This window comes from Solea senegalensis, linkage group LG1 (genome assembly GCF_019176455.1).
Source record: "Solea senegalensis isolate Sse05_10M linkage group LG1, IFAPA_SoseM_1, whole genome shotgun sequence".
Taxonomy (NCBI): domain Eukaryota; kingdom Metazoa; phylum Chordata; class Actinopteri; order Pleuronectiformes; family Soleidae; genus Solea; species Solea senegalensis.
Window position 1 is genome coordinate 19,154,809 of NC_058021.1, and position 22,800 is coordinate 19,177,608.

Consider the following 22,800-nt stretch of genomic DNA (forward strand, 5'->3'; position numbering starts at 1 on the left):
ATATGCGCACGCGTCACTTCCAGCCTGCGTGCTTTTCAAAATAAACGCGTGCATTACGTCATCATGAGCAAATTTAAGTAATATAAAGACTATGACATTTTATTGACACATAGACAGATAAACAATATATTTTAAAAGAACAAATTGTTTCTGTTATATTTATTAAATTTATTTGTATATATTGGCCTTCATACTGCCCATGCAGATTATAAATATTCATTATGACAATGTCTTACCTCTGTCTACAACTACATGGAAAACAATAATAACAATAGTGTCTTCAGTGGAGTTCTTTAAAACTATATATACAACTCGATTTGTCAATATTTATCAGTGTCAACATATCAAGTCTGGCATTTATAGACAACAAAACGACTGAAACAATTTAAACTGTTAGCTGTTAACAAACATTTTCAAAGAGGAAGTATGTGTTATTTATAATTATGATTGTCTATTTGTATTAGTTATATTGTTTTTTATTGTTTACTGCCTTCATAACTCCCAATAAGATATTTTAGGTAACCACTTATATTGTCTTACCTCTCTTGTCCACTAGACGGGGTACTTGTCTGTTGTATTTTTTACATGCTCTTTCACTAAAGATCTTTAAAAAAAATGAACACAGAGCTCAGTTACCCACACATACACACACACAATTTCTCACCACACAAAGCTATAATCAGGACCAATGGAAACAGCTTAATCGACGTTAATCTATAAGCAATGATGGGTCATTTTGATGGAAATTGTATATTTACTATAAAATGAGAAGTAAACAGAGGTAATTGTTGACCATGTTGCCATGAAAATTACAATAAACCCACAATTAAAACTACTGCATCACTTCCATTCATGTCATTCAGTTCCTTTTGGCTCAAGTCCGGTTCATGTAGAAGTTTGTCTTTTTTTATCTGATTATTTTTCTATTTAAAAAAGTCAGTGTGTTGTTGAGCCCCTCAAGGACAATTTGGGATATCCTGATGTACAAGTAAATTGAGAGTAAAGTGGTAGAGAGAACGCAGTCCATTTTCCGGCATTTACTGTAAATCATCAATAAGACAGAAAGGATGAGAAGATTTTGTCCATCAATATACCATCTCCAGTGGTTTTAATACACAGTATAACCAAACAATGCATTTCCTAGTAGTCTTTACACACCGAAACCTTACGATTCCATTATTTGTAAATGACAACTGATATCTCAGTTACATAGAAAAACTTTTTTTTTTTTGTTGCAGAAAACCAAAAGACATTTTACATCATTTTCCAAAAAAAAGTGCCATATCTCATATTTCCCCCAAATAAATTAAACTCATAACATACACATATTAGTTTGTCTTACATAAAGTTCCATTTCACAAATATCAACATTTCATCGGACATTTTCAAACATATGCTCACCTGTGAATCCCTGTGTGATCGAATGAAATTAATTCTGGAACTTAACAGTCATATTTAAAGTGTCTACTCACATGTTAGGCAGTGGAAATTAAATTGATCACTTGCTGCTTGCTTGCTCAGCAGTTAATGTATCCAACCTATGTAGTTTTTTTTTTTTTTTTTTTTTTTTTGGTTAAACGAAGAGTAATGACTTTGTTCCTCCTCAGAACTCAGGCGTGGCTCACGGGCAGCTCTGTCAGGGAATGAGACACGAGTGGCTGAGCCAGAAGTGTGTCTGGAGTTTGAACTGCGAAAGAAAAATAAACAACTTGTGAATAAACAAAGATTTCCATTTAGTAAGAAGCTCTTTGCAGCAAGTTTCCCATTAACTCAGATTTGGACCGTCTACCCTGCATTGAAAATAAACATAAAATGTATTTGTGCACAGTACAGGTCAGGTGATACTGAATTTTTCTCCACTTTACATCCATCCATCCCAATCCCTATTGTTGGTGGTGCCCCTCGAATCAAACATCCCACAGCACCAGTGAGTAAAGCGGCATGCCTAGCAGTTGCCTGCAGTTATAAGCCAACAAGCTCAGCTCTGACAGCCAGTTTTAGACTCTTTTTGCTGACGGCATTGCTCCGTTTCAAAACGTGTGGACAAATAGGCCTTTAAATTTTTTATTTATCCTTTATTTAGCCAGGAAGTGTCCCTAGTTATGGAGCCGAGACAATTTCAGATGTTAATCCACAACAGAATATAAAAGTTAATTAAAGAAGAGTGAAAACATATATATAACAAAGTGCAGAAGTATACAATACTTCCATACCAACAAGATCCTTATCCATCCAACATCTTTGAATGTGTTTAAAGAAGGCAGTGCCTGGAATGAAATTATGCTTTGCAGCTCATTCCATGTCCATGGTGCACAGAAGGAGGACGCAGTTTTACCAAATTCTGAGTTTATTCTGGGAACTTAAGATGTTGCATGTGAACAGCTGTACTGTATATGTACGGCCATTGCCTAATTTAAGGAAATTTACTTTTTCACTCGTATCCCCATGGACGTACAGTAGCGTGTCTTGTATGAATTGTTGTAAGAAGAGACCATGGAAGTGTCAAGTGCTTTTCTCACCATCCATATAAGTCAGTGTAGTGAGCAGTGGCGTGTCTGGAGAAATAAAGGTTGCATATTGAAGATCCTCCATCAGAGGTGGCGTCAACTGACCGGGATTAAATGACGTCATCACGGTTGACGGAATAGAATTTGGACTGACATGTTTCTTTTGGCGAGCTCGACAGTTCTGAAACCAAACCTGAGGGAAATGGAAAACATGGATTGATAAATGGACTTGAGGCACTGAGGTGCGACTCCCTCCACACAAAGTAAGAGTTGCTTCACCTGAATGACTCTGCGGCTCAGACCGGTTCTCTCTGCCAGTCTCTGAAGAGTCTGAGCATCTGGATTATTATCTTTGATAAACTGGGCTTGCATTACCTGGACAGAGAGAGAGAGAGAGAGAGAGAGAGAGTTAAATGATTGACATTGTAGTTGATCCCAGCTGATGTGAGTCTAACAAGTCTGCTTTCATTTACAACATATTTAGTAGCCCTAGATCCGCTGTTGCCACTGGAAAGTTAATTGTCATTTTAGCACTGGTAATGAGCAGTGTAATAATGTGTTAGTGTTAATTATTTGCTTTGAGTCCATGATTTACCAAGAGTTAACCATGAAATCCTTGCTAGTGGCATCTCATCGCTTCTGATGTCTTCTGATTGTTTTGGACTCTATTCTGGACTCTATCATTCGACACACACATCAAATCTGTCACAAAATCTGCATTTTTTCACCTCAAAATTATCTCCCGACTTCGGCCATCACTCACTGATTCTGTCGCTGAAACCCTCATCCATTCCATTACATCACGCCTGGACTACTGTAATGCTGTCCTGTTAGGCTCCAAAATGTCCAGAACTCTGCTGCTAGGGTTCTCGCTCGGACCAAACCTTGGCAACACATCACCCCCACACTGAAACAATTGCACTGGCTCCTCGTTAAGTTCTGGATCACCTTCAAGCTTCTCCTCCTTTGCTACAAGTCTCTCCATTCACTTGCTCCACATTATCTCTCCAACCTCCTCCATGTGTACCATCCCTCCCGGAACCTGTGGTCTGCTGACCTAGGTCTCCTCTCCTCTGTTCCCCGGACCTGCAGGCAAAGCTTTGGCAACAGGGCTTTCAGTGTCACTGCTCCAACCCTCTGGAACTCACTCCCTCTGGCTGTTTGCCAGGCACCAACTCTGGAGTCATTTAAATCAGTGTTGAAGCGACACTTGTTCCAACAAGCTTTTGCCACCTGATTGTTTGTTTTCTTCTCTGTTCTCAACTGTACAGCGACCTTCATGACCTTTCATAAAAGGCGCTTTATAAACCTAAACCATTATTCTTCTTATTATTATTCTTATGTGTCTAGTACAGTGATTCTCTGCATATTTTAGATGTTTCCCTGCACTTGATTCAAATGATGTGCAGCACACAAACAAACAAACACACACATCCTACCTGTAACTGGTCAACAGTGAAGCTAGTCCTGGCCCTCTTTGCAGGTCTTGGCATGGAACTGGATTCATCTTTGCTTGCCTCGTCCTCTGTTTTTGGTTGCTCTTTAAGACAAGACAAGACACACCTTTCACATCTGTTGACCTAATCATTCATCAGCTTTGTTACATAAAAGTTTGTCACATACTGACAGGAGGTTAAGACCAACATTGTAAAGAGCAGGCTGTTTTCTAAGCATGTGTTTGGTCAAACAAAGGCTTATTAATTTGGCTCTATGCAGTCTCATCTTCATGGGAGAGGATTTACTGATAGTTCAGATGCTGATAAAGTCTGAAGTTGTGTTCCCATTTAGAGGGAAATAGATGATTACAAGGAAGGAATGTGACTGGACACCAGTGTGATTTACAGCTGGTATCAAATCTCATGGCTTCACAAAAGACTATGTGCATTTCTACATACAATAACTGACTTTATCTCTCCATCTCAAACATTTACTCACCATTCTCCTTAGCACGTTTGATGTTCTCCATCATGATATCGTAGTGTGGCCGGCAGAAGACTCTGTTCTCCAGGAGTCCACATTCCTCTCCCGTGGACAGCTGACGCTTACAGGAGGTGCAGGAGAAACAGGCCAGGTGGAAGGTGCTGCCTCGTGCCCGACGCACCCAGTCGCTCGAGTGGATGTTGCGGCCGCAGCGAGCACAGCGCGTGCCGTACCTCCTGGAGAAAAAGCAGAGAAGAAAAAAGGCGGAATGCAAGAGAAGACAGATAACTTAGAAGAGCATGAGATCACAGAATCACAGAATCCTGAAAAGGGACCGGGTAAAGTATAGAGATGTTTTATGTTTAAAAGTAGCACATCTGCTTTACAAGTGATTGCTGTATATAAGTCCTCTTACTCAGGGACCATGTTTCATTCATTATACTTAAAGCCCAGGTCTGTACATGTGGAAGAACTAGCAACAGCAGTCTACACTTTGACACAATGTCCGTTGGCCTTCCCATCAAAGCTCTTAAGGGTCTCAATTGCTAGTTTCAGTTCTTCTTCAAAAGAAAATTATGTTAATTTTGTATATTATGTTCCCATACACAGGAAAATAGATGATGAAGTACCACAAACATATGAATGGACACCAGTGGGATTGACAGCTGGTATCGCATTGGTATGACTTACCTGAAGTAGTCGAGTTTGCAGAAAACCTGTTTATCTTTGATGTAGCAGCTCACGTGTCGCCCAAGCGATGTCTTACACACACTGCAGGAGAGGCAGCGCACATGCCAGCACAAATTGTTCACCTGAGCAGGAAGAGTTTTTATTTAAGTCATTTATTTCAATAACAGACAAGAAGCAACTTCAAGTTAACTTCTGCTCAACAAACAATTCAGCACACACAATGGTTTCTCCCTCAGCATAAGTCATCTAATGTGACTTTTATTTAGATTTATCAGTATGTTTTAGTCTTTTCTCACATATGTTGATGGATGAATTGTCTATGCACTTTTGTTTTCCATTGCCCAATTAGGGGATAAGTAAAGTATTTTAAATTAAACTGAATAACTAACAATAATGTAGACAATAATGCAAAAACAAACTAACTAAACTCAACACTTAACAAGCTAGGTAGAAAGTGGGACAATAGATGGCCACACAAGACAGAATATTGTAAAATTGCCAACACTCAGATGAGAATGATCACACTGATTCAATGACTGACCAGATAGACTTATTAGGTACACATAATACATAATATAATCATAAATAAATGAATGGTGAGTGTGTAACAATGACAATCATAATATTACATTTCACATAAGGATGTGTTTCATGAACACATTTTCAAAATTAAACACTTTAAAACTACACATGGTCAGTGAAGGAAAAAAGGAGCAGTCGTGTGTTATAACAGCAAAAATGATAGTTAACATCATAAAATAAAACAAAATGTGAATACACAATTAATTAGAAAGTTACAAAAATGCATAAAACAATACTGTAGGGAGGAGAAGATTACACACAAATGTTTTTCAATCTTTTATTGGAACAATTTTAATTATTGTGCTTATATTCTTTATTTGTATGTCTTTAATTCACATTATTGTATATTTAGTCCATGATGCTACTGTAAAGAAGCATTATTACTGGCAATAATGTTGTATTTTGTATTTCTTGAATGTAGAGGATTAAAAAACTAATTGAAAAAGGTGAGTTTTGAGTGCAGTGAGCTCATCAAGTGTCTCTTTACCTTGAGCAGGTACCGGTCCAGTATCTCCAGGCCGCAGGAGGTGCACAGGGTTTTCCCTTGAAGACAGGAGGACACGGCGTGGACAGAGGAAGAGGACGAGGAGGACAGGGAGGACGGAGAGTACGAGTCATCCTCGAACATTTCATCCGGCCCGGACGAGCCCTGTACGTGTGTGTCACAGTGAAAACAATCCGACCATGTAAGTCACAAAGTTTGAGTGTGCGTTCAATGTGTTTACGTCATTAAACTTTTAATCATAAAATATAGAGTAGACTTGAGGCCCGTTCATGAAAAGTTAAAAGGTGACGTTTTGTTTGTTTGTTTGTTTTGTAAAAGGTTAGGTTTGTTTTTACAGATTTATGGCGCTAAATGCTAAAATGGCGGCACTTTGGAGACACCTACTGTGTCCACAAACATGTCCCCCCGCTGTAGCTGCGTGAAGACAGCGTCCGTGTGTCGCGTCTCTTCCGCCGACATGGACATGCTGTCAATGTTAGCGCCGAGTCACGGTGTCACGCGCGCACACAAGCGCAGTCACTTCGTTTCCATGACAACCAATCCCTCCCACTCACACACCACCACCACCACCACCAATTAACGCCTTAAAAATAACTGTTTATTTTGTTATAAAGTATTTTTTTAAGGGTGTGTCGTTCACTCTGACGGAGGAAAATCTAAATGGAACGCAGCCATAATCACTCATGTGATTATTTACACCTGTTAAAATGGCCGCTGTGTTTGGTTCTTTAAATTAAACTCACTCATTCATTCACAGCTGAACCTCATTCATGCTAATTATGTTTCACGCACGTGTGTATGATGAGGAGCTCGCGGCTGCTTCACTGATTTGTAATTCCTTCACGTTTGTCTCAACGTTGCTTTGCTACAAACAGACAAAAAATTGTAATAATCCTAATCCAAATGATGATATAAAATATGGTAAAGTTTTATTTAATTGCCTGTAATTCAACTCGATTTTTGTTGATATTTGTAATTTTTATCTTTTTTCACCCACACTCACACACATAAAATAATTAATAATAATTTTTTTTATTGTTTACATTGCTGCTTTAACCCCAGAACTCTCAAATGAATTAATGATTTTATCTTCAGAACTAAGAACAAAATCACTATTTCTAAATACAAATCACGTTGTTAAATAGATTATCATTATTGTTATTATTATTATTATTATTTTAAAACTACAGAATTCCATGGTCTCACTGATGTAGTGTATTATTTTCTGTTCTACAGTATGTACTAACTTAAAAAAAAACTTTATTCTTAATTTTAGAATTTTAGAACAAGCTGCACTTTTGTAAGTAACCTTTGATTTTCACAGACAAATAACATAAACAACATAAACAACATACAAATGAAACTTTAATGAAACTAAACATGGTACCACACAATGGAAATTACAAGGGGGCTGGATTTTTATTGTGTCTTGAAATAAATTATCCCTGAAAGTGAGATTTAGGATTTCCCCTAATGCAAATTCTGCTTATACTTTTAAAAAGTTAAGGGAACAATAATAAAGCCACAACATGTGAGCAGTGAAGTAGTTTTTTTTTTAAAAACTTACCACGTTCACGTTTGAGACACTGGAGAGAAACATGGTTTTCATGCAGCTGCAGCAGTTGTTTGCTGCTGTTTCATCCTCAGACAGATGTTAGTATTAGTCCTTTAAGTGTAGTCCAGTCCAGTCCAGCTCAGCTCAGCACGGAACAGCACAGACTTGTTCTCTCACCTCTGACTTTCCTGTTTTAAGAAGTTCTGCACCTCCCACACTGATCTCATGATGACCTGGACCCGCCCGCTGCACCACCACCAACCATCAGCCTGTATTATATTATATTGTATATTATTATATTATATTATATTATATTATATTATATTATATTATATTATATTAGGGTAAGGGTCAGTATCAATATTTATTGATGTCAACGTCAGAATATCGCAATAATTATAGAAATAATTGGATTTTTGTTCCAGTAAAAAGTTGAATAAACCATTATATTTTGATTTTAGCAATGTTTTCACCAATTTGAGGTAAAACACACATCATGTATGTGTGTGCATGCAGTGCTTAAACTTCATTTATTTATGTGCCAGCAACAAAAACACAATAGATCTAATTTCAAAAAATCTAATCTTAGTAACTGTATTATAGTAATATACTTAGTAATATATTATATGATATTACAAGGCTGCTTGTGATTAAATGGTTGTAATCATAATTTCCCCTCTACAAATAATACATAAACAGTAAACCGTAAAATAAAGCAAATATGAAGGTACATTTCACAATATCAATAATATCGGCATTAAAACAAGACTATATATATGTGGAGAAACACTGAATATATCAGTATATCTATTAATTGTATTAATTATATTATTATATTACATTTCCTTATATTATGTGTTTTTAATCGTTGTTTTATTAACATTGTTTTCTTAACAGTTTATCCTAAGAATGGGGAACGTGAAGAAAAAGTTCCAGAAAAAGCTCTTTTCCTGTGAGAGGTACACACACACACACGCGCGCACATACACGTCTCGTCATGTATCAGTGTTTTCCCCTGTTGTTTTCTTTTCCTGTCATCGGGGACGTTACAAACACACAGCACACAGTCAACCTTTTGGGGGAATCGTTTGTGTTTATTTAGACATTTACACCATGCGTCTGAACGCAGCAAAAGCTCCACATTTCAGGGGTTACATGTTTTAACTGAAAGAAAATGACGTTATGTGTCAAATATTTTATTTTAATGCAAGATAGCATTAACTTTTAATCATCTGCACACGAGTAGGCTGAGGGATTGCTTCGTAATGTAGCGTTTTTTTGTAAAAAAGCAGGGTGTTAATATTATTATATGAGGGTCAAAAAGGCATGAATGAAAACACTCTGAGGACACTGAGTGAGTCCTCTGCGTCTCCAACGTCTGCCATTTAACACCTCACTTTCTTTTGCCTGTGTGTATATATGAATAATTTCAATCTGTGACGGAGTGAGAAAAATAAAACCCAGTCGTGCAAAACATATTTTAAATTATACTCAATGTAAATTGTTTAATTTAGGAATTAAACACCTTTTTACTTTTAACAGTTACTGGGTCGTCACAGCTCACATTCGTTATTAACTTACTTTACAAATTTACAATGCAAAATGTTGTATTTTTGAATTTGAATGCATTTTTCTGTCTTTTCTGTTGAGAGAAGCAATAAATCTAATTATTGTTCAGATCAGATATATGTGGCCATGAATTTCCCCCTTTTCTGGATCAATAAAGGTACATCTTATCTTATATTATCTTATCTTGTTTTTCTCATCCTTCAATATGGAGTGGTTGAACAAAATTTGTATAAAGTGTAGTTTTCTGTTGTTGTTAATGAGGCTTAAAAAAAGAGGTATTTGAGAGAACAGTCATGTTCAGATGTTTGTTAACAATGTGAATGTGGAAAACTGATCTGTAAGGAATCAGATTTGAATCCGATTTGGACAATGTAGTTGGTAATCTGAATAAAGCCTTTAAAGCGTGACTGATTTTCAAATGGTTTAATCCTGAGAAAGCATAGACTAGGCGATTCAGTCCAGATCAGACCACATACTACAGCGTTTAATCAAACGATTTCAGGGAGGAGATTCCAGGGACTTTGGGATCGCACAGAAACTTGCGTGATTTAACGTGACTTCAGAATATATATGGATGCATTGGAGGCAGACTGTTGGCATCGTCAGTTAGTATCTGTTTTGTGTGCGAAGTTTTGTGCGGTGGATGCAGTCATGCCTGTGAAGACGGATTCCACTTGGCTTGTACAAGTTACGGTTCTAAACAAAAAAACGCAAACAACCGCTTCCCGGTCAACTCGCTCTCACTGGTTATTGCAGGGATCAAACATGTTTAATATGATAGTGATTTGAAATTAGGAAGACTCTGATGCGTCCGATGACGTCTGTTAATCCCTCACACTACAGGATAATCTGTTCACACCAGCCTCAAATCAGAAGACACCCACAACTGCCGGAAGGACCAGATCGAGACCAAAATTCAGATTTTTTTCTCTTCCCATGCGGTACAAATCAGACATTAGTAGCCGGAAAAAAAATCACATGTCAGTTGTTGTCAGATCAATTTTCAGCCCTTGACTGTCTTTCACCTGGTGCAACAGAGGACAAGCGTTCAGGCCAAAGAACTCATGCTTTTGAAGTGTTTGGGGCAAGAGAACAAGTCTAGTGTCAAACGGTGAATGCAGATGTCAGATATACGTCACTTTTGATAAAAAACAATATAAGCAGGTAATTTGGGGCCCTTTGCCCATAGACCCCATCCCCAGTTAATCCATCCAAACCCATGGCAGACGTCTCCACTCCACTCCTCTAATCCCGGCTCTCCACAGTGTTGGAGGTTTTCAGGACAATGCAGCTGCACAGACAGCATCTGTTGAGCATTGAAATCAACGGGTGGAGGCACCTGCTACATTAACACTCTGCCTGTTTTAACATCATGGAAACAATCACTGAATCTAGAAGTGCACTTTACCTTTTTGTTGAGAACATGTCATGCTTGTGTCACAGCACAGTTTCTGGCTTATAATCCTGTTTGTGCTGCTCATGCTTGAAGCTGTCGGTTCAGAAACTGCAGACACCTGCTCGGATACCACGAGAATGGTTCTGCAAACCTGTTCGTGTGAACGCTATGTAAAATATTTCTTATAAGTTTGTTATAGTGCGAGGATCACAGTGTTTGTTTTATTACATATCTCGTGCAGCTTTAGACACAAGACATACATGTATAAGCGGATGAGTTGATGCTTTCAAGGATTTACAGGATACATTTTAACATGCAACGTGTTAAAATAAAACTTTGGTGTGAGGGTTCCATGGCTTTGGTTCCGTGGCTGTGTCGCACAGTGGCAAATGAGTCACCATGACGTCAGCGTTCGTGAGCAGTGGCTCTGTTTGTCCTGGGTTTGGTTTCCCTCTCCAACCAAAAACAATCCCAGCATCCTACAAACACACTGTTGTTTGTGGTGTGGGAAGCTACAAACTTTCTCTTTCTCCTGGTTTATCTCATGGCCTGGAGCGAGAGTGTGTGTGTGTGTGTGTGTATTGTGGTTAGGTTATGGTTTGGGTTATAGACTGTCCAAATGAATGGTAGACACTCTAATCTGTTTTTCTGTTACTCACAGCCACAGATTATGTGTGAATAATCGGGTTAATCCATGTCAGTGTTATGCAAATGATTTTGTATTATTGTCATTTATTATTATTATTATTTATTGTTTACACATGACATAATGTATGTCATAGATTGTCAAAGATATTTAGTTAATATTTATGAGTATGTGTTTTAAATAACATGCATGCAAAACGTGATTTCTACTTCTACCTAAGTCATTTTCTGGTAAAAGACTTCAAGTATGTCTTTTAGGCACTTTAACATAGTTTCCCTAACTTCTTAACTCTGGACTCTATACTGCCCCCATGATATCTGGTGGTATTGCTCCATTTCGTCCGTCATCGCACAATGACGGACGAAATGAACGCAAAGTACGGACGAAAGGTTTCATCCATCTCCGTCTTTTGTGTAGAGTTTAAAATGACTTTTTACAGCAAACAACATTCAGTTGTTGCCATATTTAATGTCTCTCTGAATTGTTTTTTAGTTCTTCTGCTTTGGAGTCCAGTTTTTCATGACACACTTTCTTCACCACGGCCACTAAACGCTCCACCAGATGCTGTTTGGTGTTGAGCAGCTACAGTGCACACTGCGGTTTGTACCGTAGTCATTTTGCTGCTGCAGCTGGAAACTAGATTAATAAACGTGGTGAGTGAAACAACCAGTGAGACAACCATCACCTCTTCAAGTGTCACGTTATACCCTTCCACACAGCTGTTCAAATTAAAATAAATATTTGAATATTTCAACTTTAATCATCTTTGATCCCTCTGCAGTATCTTATGACTCTCTGAGGTATCCGTATTTTTTTCTTTTCTCTAAATGCTTTATATAATAGACTGTATTGTATATAAAATGGATATAGTCCTCCTGTAGCAACCCCTGGAAATCAGAATATACTGAATAATTCAATTCAGTTCACTGTACATAGTAAGGCAGAAACCTTCACAGCATCATAGAGAGCAGAGAAACCCCAACAGTTCACACACTGAGCAAGCACTAGGCATCAGTGGAGAGAAAAAAGTCCCTTTTAATAGGAAGAGATCTCTGACAGAACCAGACTCAAAGATGTGCAGGCATCTGCCAAGACGGGTTGGGGTGAAAGGAAAAATGGGGAACTTATTTTGAATGGAGGTCTGTGGGAACATGAGTTTACTTTCCACTTGATTTAGAAAGTCAGTTAACATTTTCTTGAGGAGTTAATGATCTCCATCACTAGTTTGAGATCTTCTTCTGTATAACACAACGTTACAGGTGATGTATGGGAACTTCTGTTCGCAAAACCTTGATATGAAACTGGCAGAATCTTGAGGCTTGGACTGTACAGATGACCTATATTTACACTTTTATCCAAGTGTTCATAGCTAACAAGTAAATACTCATTAAATTATCAATTTTTAAATTGTGAAAATAGTCCCATGGTTCTCAACCTGTGGTACGTGTACAACCAGTGGTATGCGAGCTTTCAAATTTTGAAATACTAAAATGTAATTGTGATGGAGCTGAGGAATTTTGACCGAGTGTGGAGAAAGTCAAATACCAGAGGTGCGAAATCACCAAATTCGCCAGAAATGGCGGCCTTCCTGTTGGGTTTCATCCATTGACCATGATTTACTTTTTTGACCGTCCTGACATGATTAATGCGTGTACCAACATTCGCTAATGTACGTGAAACTTTGTTTTTTAAATCACCTAATAAACGCTGTTTTTCTTTCTTTATGTAGCCCCTCCCTCTTCCAATTTTAGACACCCATTCACCGAACCACTTTCAGATGTAATTCTGTGAATTTTGGTCCACAGAAAGGCCAAATGAAATGGTGGTCTGCATTAGTAAATAGATTATTTGAATAGTTTAGGGGGGAATTAGTAAAGGAACAATCAATAAAATCAACCGACCTTCAAAAGTCAGAGGTCAGGCCCTATATTTTGGTTTGAGCCCTAACGTGTGCGTTGTATCCTGGTTCGTTTCCAAATACTCAAAATGTCGCTGAAATGCTGAAACTGGCCGACACCACACTGTGATTCCATCAAAGCCTGAGATCAAAGCTGCGTCTGTCAGTCTGATGACTAACTGTTAAAAACCACGTACTTACACTCACTTTATGTTATTAGAAAACTTTCCTCACTCCATCTGCTGCCGCACGCACAGCGAGCCGCCACCGCTGTTTTATCAAGTTATATCATAATCACAACAAACCACTTTGTATCTAAAAGTGGACTTCAAAGCTGAAGGAGGGGATAATTTTGGCTCCGTCTTTATTCTATATTTTTCTGCTTCCCTATTCCTCTCTCTTTTTTTTCCGTCCACCATCTGTACGTTCCCCCCCTTTCCAGTTTCCTTCCTCCTCCGAGATATTCTCCCTCTATTTTTTGTCCACTTTCCCCATTATTCTACCCCTCTCAGCCCTCCTCTCGCTCTCTCTCTCTATCGCTCCCCCCATCTCTGTCCCCTGCTCTGGCTCTCATGTCTCTGTGTTTCCTGTCTTTTGTGCAAACCCTCCTCCCTGTCACATCTTGTTTTCCTCATCCTATCCTTCCTTTTTTAATCCAGCGCCTTACCCCCGCCCCCCCCTCGCACACTGGAGTCACGCAATTGGAGGAAGCGGATGAATGGTGGGTGCTGAGTGACAGGTTATTCTGGGCCCGAGTGTGGAGGTAAACATGGCGAGGTAATGGAGGTAAATGTCTGGTGTGATTTGGGTGGTGCACAAACAATGGACCGGGAAGATTGTGTGGCCCGGGCAGCAGTTGATTCAGAAAAAGCAACAGACGTACAGTATATGAAGCCCTGTTTTCATTCTGATCAGACATCAATTCACCTGTCACTTCATGCGACCTGTAAACCATAATGAAAATCAACCTGCTGTAGGAGTTCATTGATACTCTTCTTCTCATTTGATCTTCACTGAACAAGTCAAATCTGACAAGCTCAAATGTCAAAATCAATGTATAATGAAGACTTAAAGCAAAGGGAAAGCCCGGCCTCTTCAAATGAGTCATTCATGCTCTTATTATCTAGATTACAAAAATAGATTATTGCAATTGGCTGTTTATTATTGGTAGTGAACAGTGTTTTCTTTTGCTTTATGTTGGCAACTTTAGAAAATATCCTACTGCTTGTTTTTTATGTCAGAACTGCACAGACCATAGAACCTGATCAACCACTGCCAAATGTTGCACTGGCTTTGGATATGAGTGGACTTTGACACCTTAATCTTATGTGTTATTGTTCGAAATTTCAAATATCTAATATGTATGGTGTTACGTCAACATTTTATTGCTTCCTTTTTGTATTTTACAGAATTTTTTATATATGTTTCTATACGCTTTACATCCATTATCCCATTATCTTAGGACTTTTCAGCTTTTTTTTGGTAAACTGTTAAATAAACTTTAACTTGACTTGACTGCATTATCAACTAGGTTTCTTATTAATGGTTCCAATTTATTTTTCCCTCAAAAATGAAGTTGACATCAATATCCTGCCTCTGTCTGAAGGTGTTAGGACTAACGGGCCCCCCACACACACAGAGGAAGTGTGTGAGGCCCTGTCATGTCTGGCAGCGTGAGGACAAATCTGTGGAGGGAAAAGAAATGTATCCACACTGTTGGCCAAAAACAACGTGGGATGAAATGTGGGATTATCTGATGCAGACATGCACAAACCTGTTGTGACCATAGACCATATATCAAGTAAAAATATATTGAATGGCCACCAGGGGGCGACTTGCAAAAAGGAACACTGTCTAATGGAAGTCTATGGGTCAGATACCGATACGATATCAAAAACACGAACATCTGCGATACCGATATTTTTGACCATTTATGAACGTATGAAGCTGTTAACGACACGTTTGTGCTGAGTCATTTCAAAGAGTTAATTCTTTTTTAATTTAAAAAAAAAAAAAAGAGGAAATAAACAACCCAAACATGACTCAGCTAATATGTTTGCTGATTTTTATTTTTACATTTATACATTCTGTGCATAGTGAGGCATGCCATATATATACAGTATATAGGATTTTTGGATTTTATCGGATTCTACTTTTTTATATCTTCGATAGCCGATCTAGTGATTCTGACCAATACCGATACTGACCGATTCTGACTGAGAGCAATTCTGACCGATACCGATTCCCATCCCTAAAATGAGCCTACTACTCACTTGATTTAAACATTTCCCTGAGCAGATAATGGTCTCAATCACTAGTTTCAGTTCTTCTTCTTCAACAGAACATGATGTCAGCACATTCAGTCCTTGAATTTGGAGGAATTGGTCCTTGAAAGTCATTGAAAGGTCCTTGAATTTGATGTCAACCAAGGTGTGGGAGCCCTGATATTGGCTTTTGGTCCACACAGAACTGGCGTTTTTTGGAAGAAGAAGGTCTAGAGTAATGCCATGGTTACATTTTTCGTGTATATTAATTAATACGCAACTTTGGGAAAATGATGATGTCATAGGCCCTCCTCTCTTGTTGCCGTCTTTGTCATCGCAGTCTTCTTCTTTTTCCTTGTCGCTGTCTACACTGAGTTTGTAGACAGTGTGCAAACTTCATGCGCCTGCTCCAAGTCTTCTTCTCTATTGTTGGTGTGTTTCTGTGGCAGCTTTACAGCGTCACATACAGGCCTGTAGCAACTACAGCATTTGGAGTTGTTTTTCTTTTTGGGGGGTGGGGTTGCGTGTATGAAGGCAGTGTTCACGGAAAATGTATCACTTTACCTGACCACTCGAATGTTTGAGGAACAAAGGTGACAGACAGAAATGGTTCTGCTGTCTCCCCCCCCCAACAAGGTTCAAAGGTCAAAGGATATGAGGTTGAATGGCGGAGAAAGTGATACAAGGAGAGAGAGAACGAGAGGAGAAGGAGACAGTTTGGGTTACTCTTGGTGTGTTTATATAGCGGTGTTAGGATTTCCTGCTACATGATGAAATCATTACAAACTTAGCTTTATTCTGTGTGTGTGTGTGTGTGTGCACATGCATCAAGGGTCAAAAGGTCAAAACACTGTTGAAACAAACTAAAGGCAGTCAGTTACTCTCGCTACAGTCTTATATTTTTTAATAATGTTCATGCTCATTGTGCTTTGGTTTTTGTTACATAGACCATTTTAAAAAATATAAAAAGTCTTCAAGTTTATATAAATATATAGATTATCCACCAATTTGTATAAATATCTATTGAAAATTTACTTCTTTCTTGACGTCTCAGTGGTCTCAATTGGGAGTTTAAGCTCTTTTTCAACACAACATAATGTCAGTTTTGTGAATTGTGAGCCTGGTTGCAGTCAAATATCCTTAAATAAGTCATGTGTTAGGGAAATTGGGAAATTGCTTTGGAAACCGCTCAATCCTTCCACACCAAAGTCCATAGAGAAAATCAGCGATTTTACTCCACAGCACACAAAAGTTGTTGTTCTACAGCTGCTTCCATCAGTAAAGTTCAAATGTGTTATTTTGGGACTTCAGTGTTTCACATCCTTTGTTCCCATTAAACACAGTGACACAAACTGACCACACGAGGCAGCAGTGGACCTGCAGCTCCTGTGTCCATGTGAGCTAAAAACGTTGATTTTCTCTATGGATTTTGGTGTGGGAGAGTGAACAGTTTACAAAACTTCAGTTTCCACACAGAAAATAGTGTCTAATGATGAAATAAAGATATTATAGATGTAAACTGACAGATGTTATCAGGTGAACCTTGTACTGTCATTTACACTTAAAGAAATCAGCTCACATGAAGAGAAAACATTAACTCTATCCTTATTAATGTGAAGTCTGTACATGATAAGATAAATAAAATAAAATAACGATGTACCTTTAAGGGATAGAAGCTAAATAAAATACAAGATACATAAGAATGGAAATATTTAAGGTAAAGAAAAAATTACAATAAAGAAATTAAATAAAAATAAAGTGTTGGAGGTTATTATTATTATGTTTGAAGAGGCTTTTCAAAGTGATTTTATGTTTCACGTTTTTCGACAGAGAACTATTTTGTTTTCGTTTAAAAAAAAGAAGAAAAGCAAGAGAAGTCGCATTCAAAATGAAAATTTCCTGTATCCTTGTTTTTCTTGCACAGAATCTTTGAAGTCGCTGCTCTAATGTTCTGTCCTTTCTCCATCTAAAGTGCATGTGGGTGTACAGTGCTGCCGCTCACACAATGGCAGACACATTCATACATTTCCCGCCCGTCCCCGTGCCGTCTAAGCAAAAGAGGAAATTTTACATTTGTCCCCCTCATGTCCGTCTGCGTTTACATGCAGGAGAAAAATGCAATGAGTGGCGAGAGATGCTGAAAAAGCAGAGCAGAGAGAGACGACTTGACTTGTCCAACAATGAGCCTCACTTCACTTCACTTCACTTCACTTGAGCGGGAGAATTAGTCACACAAACACAGACTGAGAGAGGAAACCACAATGAATGGGACGATGACAGAAAGCCAGACTTAAGATGCAGTGAAGGAAGCAATGAGCCAAAGTTACTGCAGTCATATTCTAATACTGTACCTGAGTATTTGTAGTAATATTTACTTTCAACCCTTTTTGACAATATATAATATCATGACAGTTCTTCTTATATGTTCTATATAACTGTGCTTATATAACTGTGCTAATAATTATAATATATAGTATATAGAAAACACTGTCTGGACAGGAGCGATAAGGTCATTCAGCCATTATTTTAAGTGATAATTCAGGGTTAATTTAAGTATCCAGAAAGTCCCTTACTCTCTTGCTGAAATTACAGCTCTCAAGCAAAATCACCTTTTATCTGGAAAAGCTCACATATTTTAAGGATATATTTGCTGCTTTATCTTTTTGATAGACTGCATTTTCCAACTGGAAACAGACTTACACTCCTGCACCAATGCCCATTGAGAAAATCAGCAATTTTAACTTCATATGGACACAGGAGTTGTTGACCCACTGCTGTAAAATAAAGTAGTGATCATAGACTTAAGGTGTCATAGAGTTTATCGGTGAGCCTTTTGTTGTTAGGCTCTTGGCAAAATCTGAATTTTCCTTTTAACAGCCCTGTTAAGAACGCATATTTTACTTTTTATTATAATTTTGTCCTCTCTCTATTGACAGACTGTTTTTTGCAGACTTTATAGGAAAAAGTGCATTTTTTATGAATGATATTATCTCACCTTTTTTCAGCTTCTATTTGAAATGTGTCTTTCTAGTTTCATCAAACTGCATTTACATGCATATTGTATTGTAATAACAAAACAATACACATATGGAAAATTAGGCTTACAATAGATTGTAACATTAATAATAATATTGCTAGTAAGCCACAATATAACTGATATTTGTTATTTTTCCAGACACTGATGTGTATGCAGTGGACTGGCACTGATGTTACTCTCCCTCACCAGTAGATGTCGCTGTAAGACTGTGAACACACTGCAGTGATGACGAAGACAGACAGACGACTTTATTAATCCCTCTGGGAGGTTCCCTCGGGGAAATTAAAAGCTCCAACATCCACACACAGCACTGTTAAAATTAGAGTTACACTTTACAGGAGACCAGGAAGAAAAACACCCCAGGTACCAAACATCATAAAATATAGAATAAAAAAGTAAAATAAAATATAAAATAAAATATAGAATAAAAAAGTAAAATAAAATAAAATATAGAATAAAAAAGTAAAATAAAATAAAATATAGAATAAAAAAGTAAAATAAAAGATAAAAAGATAAAAATAAACTACGCATATAATATATATGTATACATATATACACATACATATACACACACATACATACGTACACATATCCATGTATACATACACACCTACAGTTGCCCCATATTGCCCAAGGTTTTATTGCACATGTTTTTATGAGTTTTTGTTGTGGTTATTGCACATTTCTGTGAGTTGTGATTATGGACAGTTGTTTGTTTAGTTTGTACTGTTTGTTTTGTTTGCCCTCCTCCCCCCCAATGAGGAGTTGTACAGTTTGATGGCCCGGGAGACAAACGAGTCCCCCAGCCTGTTGGTCCTACAACCTGTTGCTGAGGCTTCTGTGGCTCCTCTGGCTGCTGATGACAGTGTGCAGAGGGTGGCTGGCATTGTCCAGGATGCTCAGCAGTTTGTCAAGTGTTTTTCTCTCTGTCACTGTCACCAGAGGGTCCAGCCTCATTCCGACCACCGAGCTGGCCCGTCTGATGAGTTTTTCCAGTCTGTGGAAGTCTGCCTTAGTTGTGCTCCCGCCCCAGCACACCATAGCGTATAGGAGAGAACACCCGGCGACCACAGACTGATAGAACATCATCAGGAGCTTCTTGCAGATGTTAAACGATCGTAGCCTCCTCAGAAAGTACAACCGGCTCTGAGCCTTCTTGTACAGTTGCCTTGTGTTGATTGTCCAGTCCAGCTTGTTGTACAGCCACAGCCCAAGATATTTGTAGGTGTGCACGACCTCCACCTCCTCTGCTCCTCGGACTGGGTCTGTCCCTCCTGAAGTCAATGACCAGTTCCTTGGTCTTTAAGGTGTTGAGCTGCAGGTTGTTAATGTGGCACCAGACAACAAGGTTCCTAACCAGGCTCCTATATTCCTCTTCCTCTTCGTTGTCTCTGATACACCCCATGATGGCCGTGTCGTCTGGGAGACAGCACAGCCCCCTGAGGAGCTCCGATATTGCTGACCTCCGTGTCAGACGTGATGTCCTTCAGCCTGACATACTGTGGTCTGTCTGTGAGGTAGCTGGAAATCCAAGCAACCAGGCAGGGGTCCACTCGCATTCTGGTGAGTTTTTCCTTGAGTACAAGGGGCTGAATGTTGTAGAAAGCACTTGAAAAGTCCAAAAAGAGGATCCTGACTGTGCTACTTTCCTTGTCCAGATGCAAGTGGGCTCGGTGTAGGAGGTAGAGAATGGCGAATGGTAGAGAATGGTAGAGAATGATGTAAGAGAGGGAGTGTGTAACAGGTAGGAGAGAAAGAGATGGATACGTCACCTCATTAAATCTGTTTTAAAATGTATTGTTATATAAATTTGGATCACAGATCTGCACAATCACACGGTAATCCTTTGAAATATGTTTTCTGAAAGAAAATGAGAATAATGATGTAAGAATTACCATTCCCTATTATATAGCGAATCATATCTCAATCGCAGTTCCTATCAAAATAATCGCAATTAGATATTTATTCAGAATCGTTCAGCAACGACTACCACACAAAGAGTGTGGGGAACGTTGGGTACCTTGCTCAGGGAAACTCCAGGCCTTGTGCCGTACTGTATGCACTAACGCAGCCAGAGGAAGAGCTGCATGGCCAATATAAACACCACATGAAGGTGCCAGTGTTGTAAAATCATTTCTAGTGAATCTCTCACAGAATAAATTGTATTAGGTCAATGTGACCTATGAAAAAAACAAAAACAGTCAGCTTCAAAAACAGACGCGACCTTTATTCTTTCTTTTACAACATCACACAAGCGACACACAGGCTTTGTTGTTGTTGTGTTTATTTCCATATGTTTGTTCCATGTCGCAGTAAAGGCAGAAATGTCATCAGACATCAGAGGATAAATGTCAAAGGTCACATATCTGCACTTTACTTTGTTATTTATATTTCCAGCAGCTTTTACTCCACTACATTTCCTCTAACTGCCTTTGTTACTCGTTACTACCAAGTAAAATAAGAAGAAAAAGAAGAAAACAAGTTGGTATTATGGTCTGTATTTATAGAGAGCTTTTCTAGTCTTGCCAGGAATTGAACCCACAACCTTCCCGCTGAAAGACAACTCCTTCTACCTACAATCCTAACTCCTCACTTATTTTTAATACTTTTACTTCTAAAACTGAAGTACATTTTATGTCAGAAAATGACTTAATTAGATACTTAAGTGCAGTAAATATCATATATTTTCCTTTTTCTTAAGTAATATTATGAAAACTTTCTACCAAATTTTCTGGTAACATACTTGTACTTGTACTAAGTAAGACCGGCCTCACCCTTCCTCACCCTTGCTGTAATATCTTCATTTCTTCACTCCCTCATCTTCCTATCCGTCTAACCCAGACACCCCCTGTGCAGCTTTGCCCCCAATCCTCCTGTAAACTTTAAAACTCTTTCAAATCTCCTTCTCCTTCACCCCACACACACCATCTACCCCTTCTTCTCTGCCACTCATTCACATATTTACAATAGTATCTCTGCTTTAGCTTGGATAAACAACAGCGATAATTGTAATTATTTGTGTCAAGCGGCAAGCCTGCTTGACAAAGTGAGAAAGTGTTGACGAACCTTGTGGCTCTGGAGCTACACTCGTATCTCCACAGTGTGTGTGAGTGTGTGTGTGTGTCGTGTGCCAGTCCCTCTGCTCTGCTGTAAGCCTCAGCGCCGCAGGGTTTCACTCCTCATGTAGGTCATCAGACGTCTCCCAGCATTTTAAAAAATGAAACAGAGGAGGAAAAGGAGTGAGGGATCAACGTCATTTGGGAGTGTGGCCACGCCGCCAAACATTTGACTGAAGTTGCAGTAGGCGATGTGTTATATATACGGTATTATTCTGTTGGCATTATTGATTCATTCTCATAGGGTGAAGGCGGGCAATGAAAAGAGACCGTTCTTCAAATGTTCTGGGGGCCAAATGTGCAACCAAAAAACAACGTTAGGAGAACTTTCCATATCAACCACAGGACAACCTAGGGGGGAACCTTCCCAGAACGTTCAATCACTCTGTAACTTGACCCGATCTGCTCAATACTTCTTTTTGTGAGACCAGGGACCAGACCGCCCTGGACTTGTATGCAAGTCATGACCTGCACGCAGGAAGTAGGTCATGGCCTGTGGCTTTGCGGTCATTTTTGAATAGGTTAACAACTTGCACGGCGGGGAAATGAGGGTCCTTTCTTGACTGCAAATTCAACGAACACTTATAGTTTTATCTTCACTTTATGCCAAATAAAAAAATTATTTTTACCTACATTTTTACACACTGGACGTTTAATACTGCAGCTGAGCTGTCCATGGTACTAAACATGAGAAGACCAGATTGATAGACAGGGGGGAAACAAATACTATATGTTTGTGTTAGTTAACTAATAAAATTAACCCTTGTTTATACTCAATATTTGTTATGCTCTAAGTGTGTTAATGTGCTCTCTTTAAAAGTTGTCTTCAGTATGTTGAAAAGCAGAATAATGGTGTTTTTTCAGGGTAAAATATGAAGTTCACAGAAGATGGGAGGACAAACTCTGAATTGAACTTTTTTTAATGATGTGGGGGATGGAGAGGATACAGTGATGAGAAGGAAGAAGTGAAATAAAGAGGAGAGAGGATGTGATGTGACAGACTGAGTTTGAGTTAGATAGAGCAGGGATGATGGAGAGAGAGAGAGAGAGAGACTGTTACATAACAGGGTGAGAAGGACAGAGCAGGACAGTGATGGAGGAGGGGACAGTCTGTCT

The 22,800-nt window shown here is 38.7% G+C and overlaps 1 protein-coding gene across 3 annotated transcripts; it reads right to left on the bottom strand.

The window, feature by feature from the left end:
- Window positions 1–1,074: 1,074 nt before the first annotated feature.
- LOC122777452 (LIM/homeobox protein Lhx8-like) lies at window positions 1,075–7,913 on the bottom strand. Of its 3 annotated transcripts, none has more exons than XM_044038733.1 (8): window positions 7,772–7,913; window positions 6,187–6,348; window positions 5,118–5,239; window positions 4,443–4,663; window positions 3,947–4,047; window positions 2,787–2,882; window positions 2,520–2,700; window positions 1,075–1,687 (listed from the first exon to the last, which is right to left on the bottom strand). In XM_044038733.1, the coding sequence occupies exons 1-8, from the start codon at window positions 7,811–7,813 to the stop codon at window positions 1,611–1,613; spliced, it is 1,002 nt and encodes a 333-aa protein (XP_043894668.1). In that variant the 5' UTR covers window positions 7,814–7,913; the 3' UTR covers window positions 1,075–1,610. The 3 variants fall into 3 exon arrangements, with proteins under 3 accessions (XP_043894668.1, XP_043894659.1, XP_043894651.1); XM_044038724.1 differs by lacking the exon at window positions 7,772–7,913 and adding an exon at window positions 6,589–6,711 and having other exon boundaries at window positions 4,443–4,660; XM_044038716.1 differs by lacking the exon at window positions 7,772–7,913 and adding an exon at window positions 6,589–6,711.
- Window positions 7,914–22,800: the final 14,887 nt, after the last annotated feature.